Below are 15,788 nucleotides of genomic sequence, written 5' to 3'. Positions count from 1 at the left end.
CTGGGGACTCTGTCCTGGCCTGTTCCACAAAACCTCTAAGGCTTATATGCAAAGTCTTCATCTCGGCCAAACTGACAAAAATCTGCCTTTCCCCACAAGGTGGACTTTGAACATTCTAAAAGCTTGGTTCCCTGAACAGTTCCTGGACATCCTAAACCAATACAGGAGCTCAGCAAATCGGTACGTGAGAATCCATTGTCACAAGAACAATAGAATATGGATGAAACTACAAGCCAACTCTGCGCATGCAGCCCAGTAGCCTAGCTGTCGAGTGAAGAAGCCAATAATTTGTTTTGTACCCTTCTTCCTAGAATCTGGTTGATAGCTGCACTCTCTTTCAGTGTACACTCTGCCACCACCTTGGCCCGCATCTCCTTCATGTACAACATGAATGCATTCAATGGTTTTTTTATATGGGGTTTCTTCTCCTCCTCCTTCTTCACAATAACAGGTGTTTTTCTGCAATAATAATATCTTTCATTACTGTCCCATAGTCCCAGTCATAACCCACAGGCTCTCTCCTACCAACCATGTGCAGGCAACAAAGAATAAGATGTTCGGAGTGAAGAATGCTCTTTCTAACAGGCAAAGTACAGTGGTATCTCTGGTTGCGAACAGGATCCGTTCCGGAGCCCCGTTCGCAACATGAGCAGAACGCAAACTGCGTCTGTTGGTCACGATTTGCCACTTCTGTGCATGACATCATTTTGAGCATCTGCGCATGTGCGAGCGGTGAAACCCGGAAGTAACCTTTCCCGGTACTTCTGGGTCGCTGCAGGACGCAACCTGAAAAGACGTAACCTGAACCGAACGTAACAAGAGGTATGACTATACCTCTACTAAAAACCAGTCAGTTGGTTAGATCACATGCATATTGTAATGCTCTTTCCATTCATTCCATATCTGTGAATTAAGACAGCACGCTAGCAATGGAAATGGCACCCTTGCTGCAAGTCGCCTATCCCTCAAGTGTAACATTTAGGAGCTCTAGCTGTGTGAAGTATAGCAATCATGTTTTGAGAATTCTTGCTCTTGGGTGCAAAAGAAAAATACATGCTGCATAATGGCTGTAATCATATGTTAAGATTTAATAAGTGTTACAGCTGGAGTTGGGCAGAGAGGTTGTGCATGTGGGCAGAACTTGTCGCAAGGATGCAGTTCTTTTGCAATACCTCCATGGGAAGAGTAACTTGTGCTCCAGTTCATGCACACTCCTTCTTGCAACATATGTAGAGCAAAACCCTGCTGGTTGCTATCCTGTGATATAAACTAACTGAACCAGCAGCCTGGATGAACAAAAATCTCTTCACCTACTGCCAAAAATAACAGAGAGAAGGCAAGCCTCTAGGGAGGCTATTCCATGACTGGGGTGCAATCACTTTACAGGTCACCCATCCCACTTTGCTTGATTAGGGCCTCCAAAGAGGATATGTGTTCTGGAATGTGAATGCCTCTGCCATGTGTCAGTTGCTTCAAACATCTTGTATAGACAGATCTTTTTTGCCCTGGCTTTCCCTGACCCGTACAATTTGACCCTGTTACTACTGAATTATTATATTATTATTTTGAGGAAAAACCCACAGTGTAGCATAAAAAATGGCAGTGATAGCAGCCTTCCACAGCTAGACTAAGTTGTAGTGACCTTATGAGAAGGGGTGGAAATTCAAAAAAATAAGGTACATTGAGAAATAATAATTACACTACAGTGATAGTGGCCCCTTTCCCATTATATCTCCTGACAAAATAAAGTATCCAGGCAGCACCTGGCTAGTCTATTACTTACGAGCTTCCTTCAGGACTCAAGCTGGGTTGTGTAGGCTCTTGTTTTACAATGGGTGACACAATGGTGGGATGTGGGATTCCTGAGGGATGAAGTCCATGACCAGGAGGAGGAACCATATGAGGAGAAAACCTGCTAGACATCAAACTGGAGCACAATTGCAAGTGAGATGCTGAAAGCAAATACCTCTAAGCTTAACCATTTCAGACTCTAAACATCATCCTCATGCTCCTATTTCCTCATGCCCTGCTTTCCAAAAATATTGAGTGTCCTAAACATTTCCTATCTCTCTTTTTCGCGGTACCTTGCCAAGCTACTGGAGAACAGTGAAGCAGATGACCCAAGGATTATGCAGAAGGTCAATGGCAGAAATAGGAGGCAATACTATAAACAATCAACTTATTACTGCCCCTACTGAATCACAGATAACTTTCATCAGAGCTAACACTTGAACTACGGGGGGGGGGGGGGATGAATATACACCTGTACATTCTATCTTTTTGCCTTTATTCTGAAGCAACTCCATACATTTCTCATAGTGAATATATTTGAATGCTAATTAATTTCTGTTCTGTTGATCTCTGTTATTTATTTGAAAAATGTTTTCATTTTCCTTTACAAGCCTCACTCACTGTTAGTCAAGACATCTATCTGTAAATGCATGCAGTGCTCAGCATGCCACAAGTACAAAATTGCCATTGAGTATAAACACAGGGTCATGGGCTGAAAAGTGTTCCAGTTTCTCTATCCCCTGTGGCTTTATTTCCCATTCAGCATGCAGCCCTTTTGCTGACATGACAACCCCATGCAATCTAACAGACAGTAGCATCTACTAGAGAAAATGGATGATTTACACACACATGGAACAGCAACCATTTCTGTAGGTGGGAGCTCACATGTCTGAATGCTCCTCCGTGGGGGGGGGGGGGACCCTTCACAGAGAAAACAAGATGCAAGGCAAGAGACACACAGTTTTTCTATGTGCTGAACTCTTTTTCATGAGAAAGCATGTCCCCATGTGAGCTCTTCCCTGCCATCTAAAGTGGTAGGTGCCAGACATAAGTTCACCACCTCAGTGAGAATTAGGCCTCTTTCTCCTACTTGAACCCACCTGGACATTGAGGCATTCATAGCCAAGGCAGGGTATGGATGTCTGAACCCACCTGGAGGAATGGAATACACTGGCTGTCCTTGCCTAAAACAAACAAGAAAAATGAAATCAAGAGCAGGTTCTTCAATGCAATTGCCAGCCACAGATCCAAATACATTTATAATCCAAAACTACCCAAAATTACAAATTTTTATCACTGTCTATGAATTTAAGTATCAATCTAGAAAATGTTTGTGTGTTAAACTAAGATTATAAAGGTAAAGGTAAAGGACCCCTGACAGTTAAGTCCAGTCGCAGACGACTCTGGGGTTGCGGTGCTCATCTTGCTTTACAGGCCGAGGGAGCCGGCGTTTGTCCGCAGACAGTTTTTCTGGGTCATGTGGCCAGCATGACTAAGCCGCTTCTGGCACAACAGAACACCGAAACCGGAGCAGTGCATGGAAACGCCGTTTACCTTCCCACCGGAGCGGTACCTATTTATCTACTTGCACTTTTGGCATGCTTTCAAAACTGCTAGGTTGGCAGGAGCTGGGACCGAGCAACGGGAGCTCACCCCGTCGCGGGGATTTGAACCGCCGACCTTCTGATCAGCAAGCCCAAGAGGCCTGTCAAGATTCTACTCAGCCATGGAACCCCTGAATATGCATGGAATCTCCTATCAGGCAACAGTTTTTCTTATTGAGAATCACAGCTTTCAATGTTTTTAAAAATATAATTTTTGCAAATAATGTGGCAGTTGTTTTGACTTGGAAAATATAGTATTAATGGCCAGGGAAGGCTTTTATATACATTAACTGTTTGTTTATAGATTGTAAGTTGCTTAGAGTTACTTGGGTAAAACAGTGACTAATAAATTTAATAAAATACAATAAATAGCTCTCCATATACTCAATGTAGTTAGTGTTGCTGATCCTATTCATCATCAGACTCCAAACCACACATTTTGCCCCCACCCCAACTTCAATCCTCTCCACAACCACATTCCATGGCCGAAATGACAAGTTAAGTGAAAACCTGAATTTTGCAAACAAAACTTACTATACCAAGTAAGTGAACATATACATTGACACATATATACACTTACGTAATTTATTCCAAACACACTTGCTAAAGCAACTATCACCTCCAGCCAAGGACTCCTTGAATATATGAGAAGCCCAATACACATACAGAGCTTCCACAGATACATACTCTATTCACTTCAGTGAAGGGGGTCATTCCCTACATGCAAAGGAATACATGCATAGAATACTCATGGAACTCGGAATAAGGGCACTGTCTTTTAACACTTTATGGTGTCTCCCCATTGAGCAACATGCTCAGTCACAGCTACATCAAAATACTGGATTTCTCCACTGATTTAAAGTGAACATGTCTCATATCCTTTCTTGGAGGCATTTAAAAATAGTTTCTCACTGTGAACGAGGAAATATCCATATTAAATTGTTTATTCTGTCCTTTTTCATAAAGCTATGCCTCTTTCTCCCTTTCTAGTTACTCCATTCCATTTAATTCCACCTTCTCCCTGGTCCCCAAGCTTTCAGGTTGTTTCCCTTTTAGTCAGTTAGTATCCCATGGCCAATGAGTCCTTCCCTTGATTATTTTTTCCTCACTGAAGATTTTTCTTAATATTCCTGCAAACCTCAGAGTAACCCTGAGTCTGCCAATACCTCCCTCTTCTCCATGAGTAGTACCATTTTTGTTACATGTGGATGAGCACGGGAAAGCTTGAATCGAAAACAGAAGAAATGATGCAACAGACTCAAAACTTACCATTATTATTTTTTTAAAAAACCACACCACTTAATGGTCACTTCTAACAATTTTATAATAATATTTTATTCTTTTTTCCATATAGAAAATTACATTTGTTACTCAACAATTATATTCTAATTCAACAAAACTAGTGACTTCCTCCTCACCCAACATCAACTTCTGAAATTTTTTTGACAGGAAAATAATGACTTTCTTGACAGATAAGTAATTTGAAAATTAACACCTGTAGAAGGCAATAGAAAGACCACTAGCCATGTGAAAATATAGCAAAGTACTCTTTGTCTCTAAATGCTCTTGATGATCAGAAATCATTTTTTCCCATGAATAAGGGACTGGGCTGGCCCAGTCTGTGCTGTTCCAAAGCTCTAGGGAATTTTGGAACCTTTAAACCTTCAATTATTCAACTGGGAGAAGAAAGCATAGGATGCAAATGTGATAAGTAAATAAATAAAATCTAGCTCATCATATTAATCTATAAGGTTTAGTACCGTATGCATGTGACTCATCCTAACAAAGCAAAAACCACAGAGGTCCCTTGAGCAGATGAAGAGCTAAAAACCAGAGATGGTGGTTTGATGGAACTGCAACAGAAACTTATTTCAGATGCTCACTGATCATTTAAAAAAAAGGGGGGGGGGGATTTCCACAAGACCAGAGAGGAACCGTTCCTACTGGGCAGGGGAGCAAGAAATGAATAGATTTAAACTGGTGGTTCTTACTGTGGTACGAGCCACCCCAAGGGATGAGGAATTTGCCCAATGGCACCAGGAGACAATGGGTAATACGGAGACAGCTCTGAAGGGTGAGGTGGTCGTGGAATTCCTGGTGATGGAAAAAAACCAATGGATGTTAACACAGTTGTGATGCCCCCAGTCCAACTTTCAGTTTCTAACTGGAATCCTACCTTACCTGAATTTAGAAAAATATAAACATGTTTTCCCCCAGGAATTTCACACGGTACTGTTCAATAAACTTGCATGCGTCTTTTGACTTTGTTCTGCTTCGATTCTCATAACTATCTAGTTAACAATTATCTGGCAATTTACCACATGCTGGGTGGGGGTTTTCTGGGGAGGAGGTGTTTCCACACGTTCTTAAAACTCACCTGTCTTAGGGTCAATTTCAGGGGAGAGATGGGAAGGTGGTGAACCTGGCGAGAAGTGGTCATTACTGTAGGTGATGAGTGGCGTCAGCGGGTGCATATGATGTGGATGCTGCACTACAGGAACTTTGTTTGACTACAAGAGAAAAGCAGGACTTTAATGCACAATTTAGTTGCGTTTCAAAATCTTCTGTTACCTTAGAGAAAGTCAGCTGAGAAGAGAAATAAGTAACTTTTATTCATACCAGACTTCCTGTAATAATACCCAAGAACTTTTCTCAGGTAGAATGTCCATTATCAGCCTTGGCAGGGATGTGTGTACTATTAAAATGGGCTACATCATTTCAAAGTATTTTGTCATGTATTAAATATAAAGTAAATGTTTAAGTTTTCATTTAAGTTTGCAAAATGGCAAAGAATGGTTTTATTCAGCTAAAATCAATAATCTAATTCTTTCCTAAAGGACAAAATTACCCAGTTTGGAGAGATCCTTCTGGACCTCTTGCAATCCACTAAGGTTTTCACAATCCTGAATCTTGCCACGAACTCCAGATAATCTATGAACAAGTTAAATACTACCAGTCCCCAGATATATCCTTGGAGAACTCCACTGCTTACTTCCCTCCATTGTGAGAGCTGTCCATTTACTCCTGTCCTCTGCTTCCTGTTTAGCCAATTACAAATCCATTATCCCATGACTGCTAAATTTATTCAGGAGCTTTGGCAAGGGACACAGTCATAAAACTTTTTGGAAGTCAAAATATATAACGTCTACCAGATCCTGGATCAGCCCTATTTATTTGGTTCATACTCTCAAAGAATTCCAAAAGTTTGATGAGCCGGATTTTGTAGAAGTCATGCTGATTCTTCCACAGTAACATTTGTCCTCCTGTGTGCTTAATAATTCTAGTTTTAATGTTTTCCAACAATGTACTTCAAGCAGACATTATGCTCACTAGTCTGTAATATCCTGGCTTCCCCCAACTCCCTTTTAAAATTTGTTATATTGGCTAGTCTCCTCTGGCAATTCTTTCACTCCTTTGTCATCTAGTGGTTCAACTGCATACATTCTTTTTCCACTTGTCTTATTAATTCAAATTTACTTTGCCACAGTTTGTGTTCCTGTTTATTCTCCTTGCTTGGACAAGACTTCCACTTTTTAAAGGTGCAAGCCTTCTTGGCTTTCAGTGTCTCCTCTACTTTGTTCATGAACCTCACTGGCATCCTCTTGAACTTGTCCATACCTTTCCTAATCTGTACCAGGCCTGCTCTGGAGATTATCCCCTAATTCTCCTGCACAATCCAGGAGTAGAACTCAAAATGAGACCTTAAAATCACTTCATGAGAAAATCATGAAACCAGACACAAAAAATTGGGAAGAACTTTATACAGGTTCCTTACAACTGGAGATGAACTGAAGTATAATTTTTTTGATGTTCCACCTACAAAAGAAAATGAGGATCATAACCTGCAATACTCATTCTCTTTAAATCAACCTGCTCCTGGTAAAATTTGGGTCATTTGACAAAAACTGTATAGAATATGATGGAAGAACTTTTGCTTTCCAGTTACTAGCACACTGTAAAACTGGTTGAACAGCACACAACATACCAGTCTTGAAACAACTCTGTCCATTTCTGAGCACAGTTCAGTACTGGTTCTCAAAATCCAAAGTAGCTCAGGACTTTAAAAGACACCTTCTACTGCATGAACATGCCTAGGTTTTGAGATGGCTTTTGCAGGCTCTGTACCATATTCATCTGTCTTTGGAGGCAAGGCAGGTGGTGACCAAAGTTAGGACCTTTTCAGTGGTGGTATCTTGATTTGGAAGCTTCTGTCCAGGAAGACAGTCCTGGTACAATGCCCTTACAATGCTGAGAAAAGGCCCTTTTATTTGAAAATGTTTTTAAATATTTAGTTTCACTTTTCTTTTATGCAGTAGGTTTCGTTTGTTTTGTTTTAATGATTTCAATCATTTTACTGACATTGTTTATTATCATTTTAATTTTTAAAAGCTGTTTCTAAAGCTCTTTGAGTGAAGAGAGGGTAATCTAATCAAGTAATTGTAATAAAACAAAATGAATATCCCTCAGTAACTATTCTCTTGCAGTACTCGGAAACGGGATCCATGCCAAAAGACATGCACAACTCCAGAATTTTGCCGCTCAAGGTGACTGCCATGACTGTAACAACTACTGCAAAATCTCCCTGTGATGGGGGTTTTCTCCATACTATTACAAATTTCCTAATGATTATTTTATTATTACAACTTTACTAATGACAAAGGGTGCAAAGGGTTTTAGGGGAGGGGTAGTACCTCTGTTAGGGGGCACACTGTGCTCCTTCTGGAGTAGTTTGTCCACCTTTGGTCCCCACCCTGCACTCAGCTCTCACCTGTGTCTCCTAGAAACTGTCAGCCTGCAACAGCAGCCACACCCTGGGAAACATCTTTGACTGGCCTACTAAACCAGGTGAGGGTAGTCAGTGGGTCTCAAACCCTTGGTGAGTTAGGGACTTCCCCTGTATGCGAAGACAGGCTCCAGTGGATTGAGCAGACAAGACCAATAGTGAGCCCAACGGTCAAGAAGGAGGTAACTGCACATGCTGTAGTGAAAAATGAGGGGCAGATTGGGCTCATCAACCTGGGAAGGTAGCCCATCTGGTAGAAGGAAAACCTCTGCTGCCTTGCAGCTATTACTCATTCATGAAAAAGCCTTCAGGAACCCTGAGGAAAAATCTGTACCTGCTACCTTGTGGGACATCTTCAGGAGAAGAAAAGGCTAAGGAGTAAACCCCATAAAAATCTGGAGTGAAGTCCCTAAGACAGCTAGATGGCACCTTGTATGCCTCCTTCTAGCAACTCCTGCAGCCAAGCTGGTGCCAGACATATTGCTCTGCTTTCCTTTGGACCACATCAGCAAGGCTGAAAGTGGGGTATTGTCATCTGGGCAGCCCAGGACCTCCATACACCCTGCCCAGGCTTGCCCCCCAGAGAGGTCACTTTGGTGCTGCTAACACAGTGGTTTGACTTCACACCCAGAGGCACACTCCACTGTCTCAAGACAGACAGATGCCATCAACAACAAGTGCAAGTATGCAGCATGAATTTGTGCAATTTCAGTTTCAATACAATGTAGTCAATACTTGTGCTTTCTCAAGAAGGTTGCATAAGGCAACAATATGATTTTCAAGGAGACAAACAATCCTTATATGACAGTCGATAGGTTGAGTCGTGGCCGACTCTGGGGTTGCAGCGCTCATCTTGCTTTATTGGCCGAGGGAGCCAGCAAAGCCAATGAAAATAGTTTGTCCACACATATATGCCATGTGGCATTTATCTATATGCTTCCAACTTTCCTATCACCAAGCAAACATGGATTCCTGATACTGGGTCAACAATTTACCAATTTTAAAGATGGGAAAGTGCCTAGTTGAGCATTCCTAGTTCAAAAGACAATCTGATAATAATAATAATAATAATAATAATAATAATAATAATAATAATAATATCTTTATTGTCATTAGCCCCTCTCGGGGACAACGAAATTACTTAACTGCATAGCACAGAGGTTTTCAACCTTTTTGAGTCCACAGCTCCCTTGATCAACTACATTTTTCTGCGGCACCCCTGTGGGGCTCAGGAGCCCCATTATGTCACCGCTTGCTTGCAGCCTCTCACCCTTTTTCGAACACCCTCCCTTGGGGAGTGTTTCATCAGCCTCCTCTCCCATCTCCTTGGGAGTCCTCTGGGCAGCCACAGCTGCCGCCCCTGGTCTCTGAGATGCAACCTGTCCCAAAGAGAGGTGCCTCCTCACACTGCCCCACAGGGCCTGGGACTTGTTTGTCCATTACCGACAGCAAGGGTTGGCAGGCTGGCTGGACTCCCTCACTCATCTGCTTGCTTGCTCCAAAGCCCACCTCAGCTCCTGGCAACCAGCACCCCTTGGCCAACACCAGAGGCACCATTCACCTGGGGAGCATGTAGCCAGGGCTGTTGCAACAAACAGCTGTGCAAGCCTTTGGAAGGCAGAGACGCAAGAGGGCAAAAGAGGAGGGAGGGAAGGAAAGAGGGATAGAGGCCAGTGTTGCCCTGCAGCACCCCTGACGATCATTCAAGGCAACCCAAGGTGCCACGGCACACTGGTTGAAAACCACTGGCATAGCAGAAACCTCAAAACCAATGCAAAGTAGAATCCTCAAGCGAGTGAGCCAATAAGGCAAACCCACAGCAAAAACCTCAAAACTCTTTCAGACCAAATCACTCAAGAAAGCAAGCCACCTTATCCACAAACTGCCAGTGATATGCCATTATACGATCAAGGAATTTGTTATTTAGTCGTTTAGTCGTGTCCGACTCTTCGTGACCCCTTGGACCAGAGCACACCAGGCACAAGGAATAAACCTCCTGAAAACATTTCTGTTTTCATACACATTGAACTTTCATACTTACATGTTCTCCCCCTTCATACAAACACTCCTCTTCCTCCACTCCCACTCTGAACTCTCTTTTTGAAACCCACTACGCCAACATGGTTCCACATTTCTCAAGCTTTACCTATCACAGGCTATCGCAGATCACCCAATGTAAAAGGTAAAACTTTACATTAAGATTTAGTTCATGGCGGGATTAGACCTATTACAAGTGGAGATTTTAGGTGTGGGAAATGTTCCGGTTGTGCACAATTTCAGTAACTAAAACAATCCACAATCCTAAATATGGAAAGGTCTTTACACTTAGAAATTTCACCATGTGCCAATCCATTAATGTAAAATATGAGATTCTGTGCCCTTGCTCCTTGTGGTAGAACAAACGAGCAGAGCACTAGGATTACAAATCAGTGTGAATATAAAAGTAGAATTAGAACCAAGAATATTGGAGATTCCATTAACAGAATATATGAAGTTCATAGCTACCGAACAGATCCATATATGTACTCATAAAGAGGCAGGTCAGCTTGTCAGCAAAAAGCATGTTTAGATTTCCATGATACAAAGAATAAATTTAAATGGTATGAATGAAAACTTTGATCTAATCAGTTTATTTATAAGGAAATTATTGATATTGCATTACATTCATGTACCTTCTTGTCATCAGTCTGCTGTGGTTGTCTTGCGCACAATAACTGCCACCACTTGACACTAAAAAGCGATTGTAAGGTGACCTGAGTAAGCCCATCTTCATTGCCAGTGCTTCAGATGCCCATTACAAGTGCAGAAGCCATTTGATGGTTTGAACACTTGGGCCCACCACACACTATTTCCTATGGCTTTAAAAATTGTATTGGGGGGAGGCATTGTTTTTGTTTGTTACTATAGTATGTAATTATTGTGTTTTCATATTGTAAACTGCCTTGTGATCCTCGGATGAAGGGCGCTATACAAAATTAATTAATTAATTAATCGGTTCTGTCTGCTACAGTGGTGGTAGACATGTGTGCATAAAACAAATACAACATTTTGAAGTAAATAGGGAGTTGAAGGTCTGGAAATGGTTCAATCTCACTTTCCCAGAAAAAGGGAAAAGGGAAACAGCGATAAAAAAAATCAACCAAGCAAGTAGTTGCATGCCTCCCCTTCTATATCATTTATTGGATCAGGAGAAGAATAGCACATAGGCACAGGTTGCAATATAAATTGCATTTATGCAGAAGATGATAAAGTAGTCTTTCAAGACAAACTCAGGCCAATGAATGTGGACTTGGAGAATTTTGAAATAAACTGCTTCACTAGCGAAGCTTATGGGTTGCCTGAATGGGGAGTATGCCTCTTTTCACCCTTCAAGAAGGGTGTTGATGTTGTTGTTTTGGTTGGATCAAGCCATCAACTTTTCAAACCCCTCTTTTTAAAGGTAGAATTTGAAAGTTTTGTACCCATTCTTTCTGCACAGTAAAACATCAGTAATATTAATTTTGTCAAAAAGTTTTGCTTCATTTTTTATATTGATTTTAGATTAATTGGCAATGGACTACAGCTGGGAACACCTCTCTCAACATAAATGCATGGACTGCATTTGTCAACAGGTTTGCAACTGTAGTGGATACAACAAGCAAGCAAATAATGTCTGTGAGGATTGGCGCAAGAGGGCTGCGGGAGAACTAAAAGGTACTTTATATCACTTATATTGAGAATAGAGGGGTGGCTTTTATCGTTCATTCAAACAAAGCTTCCAGTGATGTTTTTGCCTCATGAATTCCCAAAGCCTAAGTCAAGGTATCACGGCTTGGGAATGAAGTGCCTCAGTTTTCACTCTTTTTGAATACTTGTGCTAACTTTAAAAGAAGCACATGAAGTTAACTATTGCTGAGAAATGGTCATCAATTATTTTCACATGGGAAACTCAGGTTCTATTCTACCTTAGTCTGTGGCAAGTGCGGGGGGTGGGGGAGAGAGAGAGAGAGAGAGAGAGACTGAAATGATTATCACAAAAGAGGAACCTGAATGCTTAGCAACTTATTATAAGTTTTCAAGGACTTTTACTAAGCATTGGTACCTTGTACTATACAGGCTCTTGAAAAAAACAGCTAAAGACTGCAAAAGAACCCTGAATATTCACCCAAATGTCTAGTTCAACAACAACTTTTTTGTTTCTTCTAATTTCTTGAATTATTATTTGGTGGCAGAACTTAACAATTTAATTTAAAATAGCTCTTCTATAGACTGACAGTCACTCTCTCTTATCCCTAAAGAATCAGGACTCGGGTGCTCTCTCAACAAAAGCAGATGCTGAAGAAGAGTGTTTTCAGCTTTTCTGTTGTATCAGTATCTTTGTGCAAGCTCCTAATAGTGTCAAGATCCAACAACGATAGTGATTCTAATCTGACAAATCTTCTGATTTTCAACAGTCTTCTTTTTCACTCCTTTAGGCAGAAACTCCAACTTTTTTTAGTTTACATAAGAGTATTCCTATAGATACTGTCTGACCAGGAAGGGTTAATGCAAAACCAAGCAACAAACACTTACCAAGTGTGCAGGAGAGGGCGACCTTGCATCCTTTAGTGTAGCTCCAGCTGGTACATCTAGAAGTGGCCACTTTACCTGCAGATACTGAAAGATATTGAGATAAAGAAGATAAAGCCACAAAAAATCAAATTGACAACAGATTTCACAATAATTTCATGACCCAAGAAACCTAACAAATGCAACTTTCAGCACTGTTCATTGAAGCCCAGGATTATATTTCTCATATCAAAAACCTCCTCACTAGTTATGATGCACTTTTAGTCCATCTCACAGGTCACAAAGATGGCATAATACTAACGGGAAATCTCTTATGGTTGCCTCCCAGATCAGCTTGGTAGCATATGAAAGCTCAGATCATATGGTTTCTTCTTCCAACACAAGCTACGGACACTGGATTGGAAAGAAAAACTGTGACTGGCCCAACTCCATATATTAAGAACGTCTAAAATGTTGCAGATACACTGTGTAAATATGTAATCCACATGCAATGACATTAAGGCAATTTCACAATTAAAATGTTGCTGATGATTGTTTTTTATTTGTTTTTACCTTCTTGCTCATCTGTGATTTATTGATCAGCAATGCTGACTAACACACACATACAAATACACACAGAAGAGATTTGCAAGATAAGGATGGAAATGTAAAGGAAGAAAGAGGGGGGGAGCATATAACCAAACTTATTCCTAGCAATACTGGTGTAGATGAGCTACTGACACTAACTTGAGAATAATACCGTTCCATTTAACTCAATGGGGCTTCTGAGTACAGGCATAGTGTCTTGTGAATGTGCACAAGTATTGAGAGTGTAACACAACGATCCAGCAAATTCTTGTGTATGTTGGAGCTTCCACAGAATTTAAGATTAGGGAACTCCGTATCTCAAAGACAATAAACGTAATTTTCCAGAAAGTATTTAGTTGATTATTTTTTAACACCAACTATATAAAACAATCTGCCAGTTTTGTTATTTAAAACACTGACATTTAATACAGCATGGCACTAAATTTAATTTAGACCAGTTTCAATGTAGTGCTAACATGGAATTTTTATTTTATTTTCCTGACACTTTGCTAGCAAGAATACTAAAGCAATTTAAATTAACTTGCACTGTTGGATCTCTCACACAATCAGTTCCTCTAACTGTAAGACATAATGCATCTTAGAATTACTAGGTATTTCGTGTTTTTAGCAGAGGAAGAAAATTATTCCATGCCCTATAGCTGAACGCAGTATGTCCTGTGAAATGTGGAGATTTGGGAATGTGGACTGGATGAGTTGCAGCTGTGCTCTGGAATTTCCCTAGCACACAAATCTTCATGATGTAAAACAGCTGGAAGGAAATCCCAGCATGCTCTATTTAGAGGCAGAACAACCAATAATTTAAATGGAAGATTAACCCTTCAACTTAAAACAAACCTTCACATTTCCTCCAACATATATTTCTACTATCTGTTGCAAGTAGAACGTGATGAATAAGTGCTGATCTGTTACAACAGGCCATCGGAACAGATTCAATCCTAAGAAGGCCACTATCTTCTGAAAAGCTTAAGTTTGGCAACCACAGAACAATACAAGAGAAGCAAAAGCTGTTTTGCTTCATCAGATGGGCTGCATTTCTCCTGCATAGCTCATCCAAAAGACCACTTGCACTATACATTTAAATCGCTATATCATTTTAAGCAGTCAGGGCTTTCCCCAAATACAAAAGAAGCTGTAGATTGTTAAGGGCACTGAGAGTTGTGCGTAGACCAATATTCCCCTCACAGGGATACAATTCCCAGAGTATCCTGTGAAAGGACTGTTAAACCACTCTGAAATTCTAGCTCTATGGGGAATAGGGGTTTTATGATGTGAACTGCCCTGAGAACTTCATCTTCATCATCTTCTTCATCATCATACCTTATAGTGCTCCTGTACAACAAATTGTGCTTGTAATATATGCTGACTTTTGTAGTGCCAGAGACCGTATGCCTTTCAGTATCAGTTGCTGGGAATCACAAGTGGAGAGAATGCTGATGTGTTTGTGTCCTGCTTGCAGGTTTCCCATAGGAATCTGGCCACAATGAGAGCAGGAGGATGGACTAAATAGGCCAGGTATGGGGAACTAGAACTAGTTTCCTCCAATAAAATAATTTCTTCCATTGAGATGCTTGGCTCATGAGATAAAAAAGGAAATGAAACAAGTAACAAGAAGTTGAATCAATAACAGCAATATTTTACAATCCGTACAAGTTATCCTTTTTTGGTTGCGGAGACACTTTTTGCTTGAAATGCAGTAAAGGGATGACTGCTGTTGTGCCAATGCTGCCACCCACCACCACTGCAGCTCACCCTAGACTATTCCTCTTAATTTGCTTTTATGTGTTTTATACTGCTGCTTTATTGAGTTTTAGGCTATACACTGCTTAGAGATTTTTGAAATATTAAGCCTTTTATCAATGCTTTTAATTAATTAAAAATACACAGGCCTTTCTAGCAGAAGAAAAATGAGGTAGAGCAAATTTCTGATGTGGCTCTGACCCCTTTTGAACCCCTCTTTCCTAACAGTACCCACCTTCATGCAAGAAACTATGTGGAAAATGAGAGAGGGCTGCAAAAGACAAACATATCAGCACATCCTTGTATATGCACAATGCTTTAGGAGACATCTAGGGTTATACAAAGGATAGCTAGCACTCAAAAAACAAAAAAATAGTTTCACCCTCTTGCAAGAACACTCCACGCACTGCACTGTGCCAGGAAAGGCATAAAAAGTCCAGAGGCCAAGCTAATGATCCATCTGGTTTCACTCTGTGTATTGGGACAAAAGCAGGAAAAAGACAAGAGTTGTAATGATGCAACAAGCCTAGAAGCAGAAACTTACTGAAAGGGTGAACAAATAACCTTTGGGCTGACCCATGAAAAAAGTCCAGAAAATCAGGTGGCTGGACAGGAGATTATCTGGGAGTTGAAGCAAGGGCTTCCCATCTTGAATCAGCACAGGGCATAGGTGGAAGAGGCTGTAACAGACGTTCCATCTCTCCACAATCAGATGGGGGAAGTTTTAATTGTAGCCT

The 15,788-nt window shown here is 40.9% G+C and overlaps 1 protein-coding gene across 1 annotated transcript in view; it reads right to left on the bottom strand.

Annotated features, from left to right (window-relative positions):
- Positions 1–15,788, bottom strand: part of TCF7L1 (transcription factor 7 like 1) — a 69,896-nt gene that overhangs the window by 4,209 nt on the left and 49,899 nt on the right. The window contains exons 4-9 of the mRNA XM_028708623.2: positions 12,730–12,813; positions 5,773–5,905; positions 5,387–5,489; positions 2,892–2,975; positions 1,784–1,927; positions 300–459 (exon numbers count right to left, since the gene is read on the bottom strand). Coding sequence (XP_028564456.2) covers positions 300–459; positions 1,784–1,927; positions 2,892–2,975; positions 5,387–5,489; positions 5,773–5,905; positions 12,730–12,813 — 708 coding nt within the window. The remainder of the gene's footprint in view (positions 1–299; positions 460–1,783; positions 1,928–2,891; positions 2,976–5,386; positions 5,490–5,772; positions 5,906–12,729; positions 12,814–15,788) is intronic.

Source organism: Podarcis muralis, chromosome 15, assembly GCF_964188315.1.
Source record: "Podarcis muralis chromosome 15, rPodMur119.hap1.1, whole genome shotgun sequence".
NCBI classification, from domain to species: Eukaryota; Metazoa; Chordata; class Lepidosauria; order Squamata; family Lacertidae; genus Podarcis; species Podarcis muralis.
This window is presented reverse-complemented; position numbering and strand designations above follow the sequence as displayed.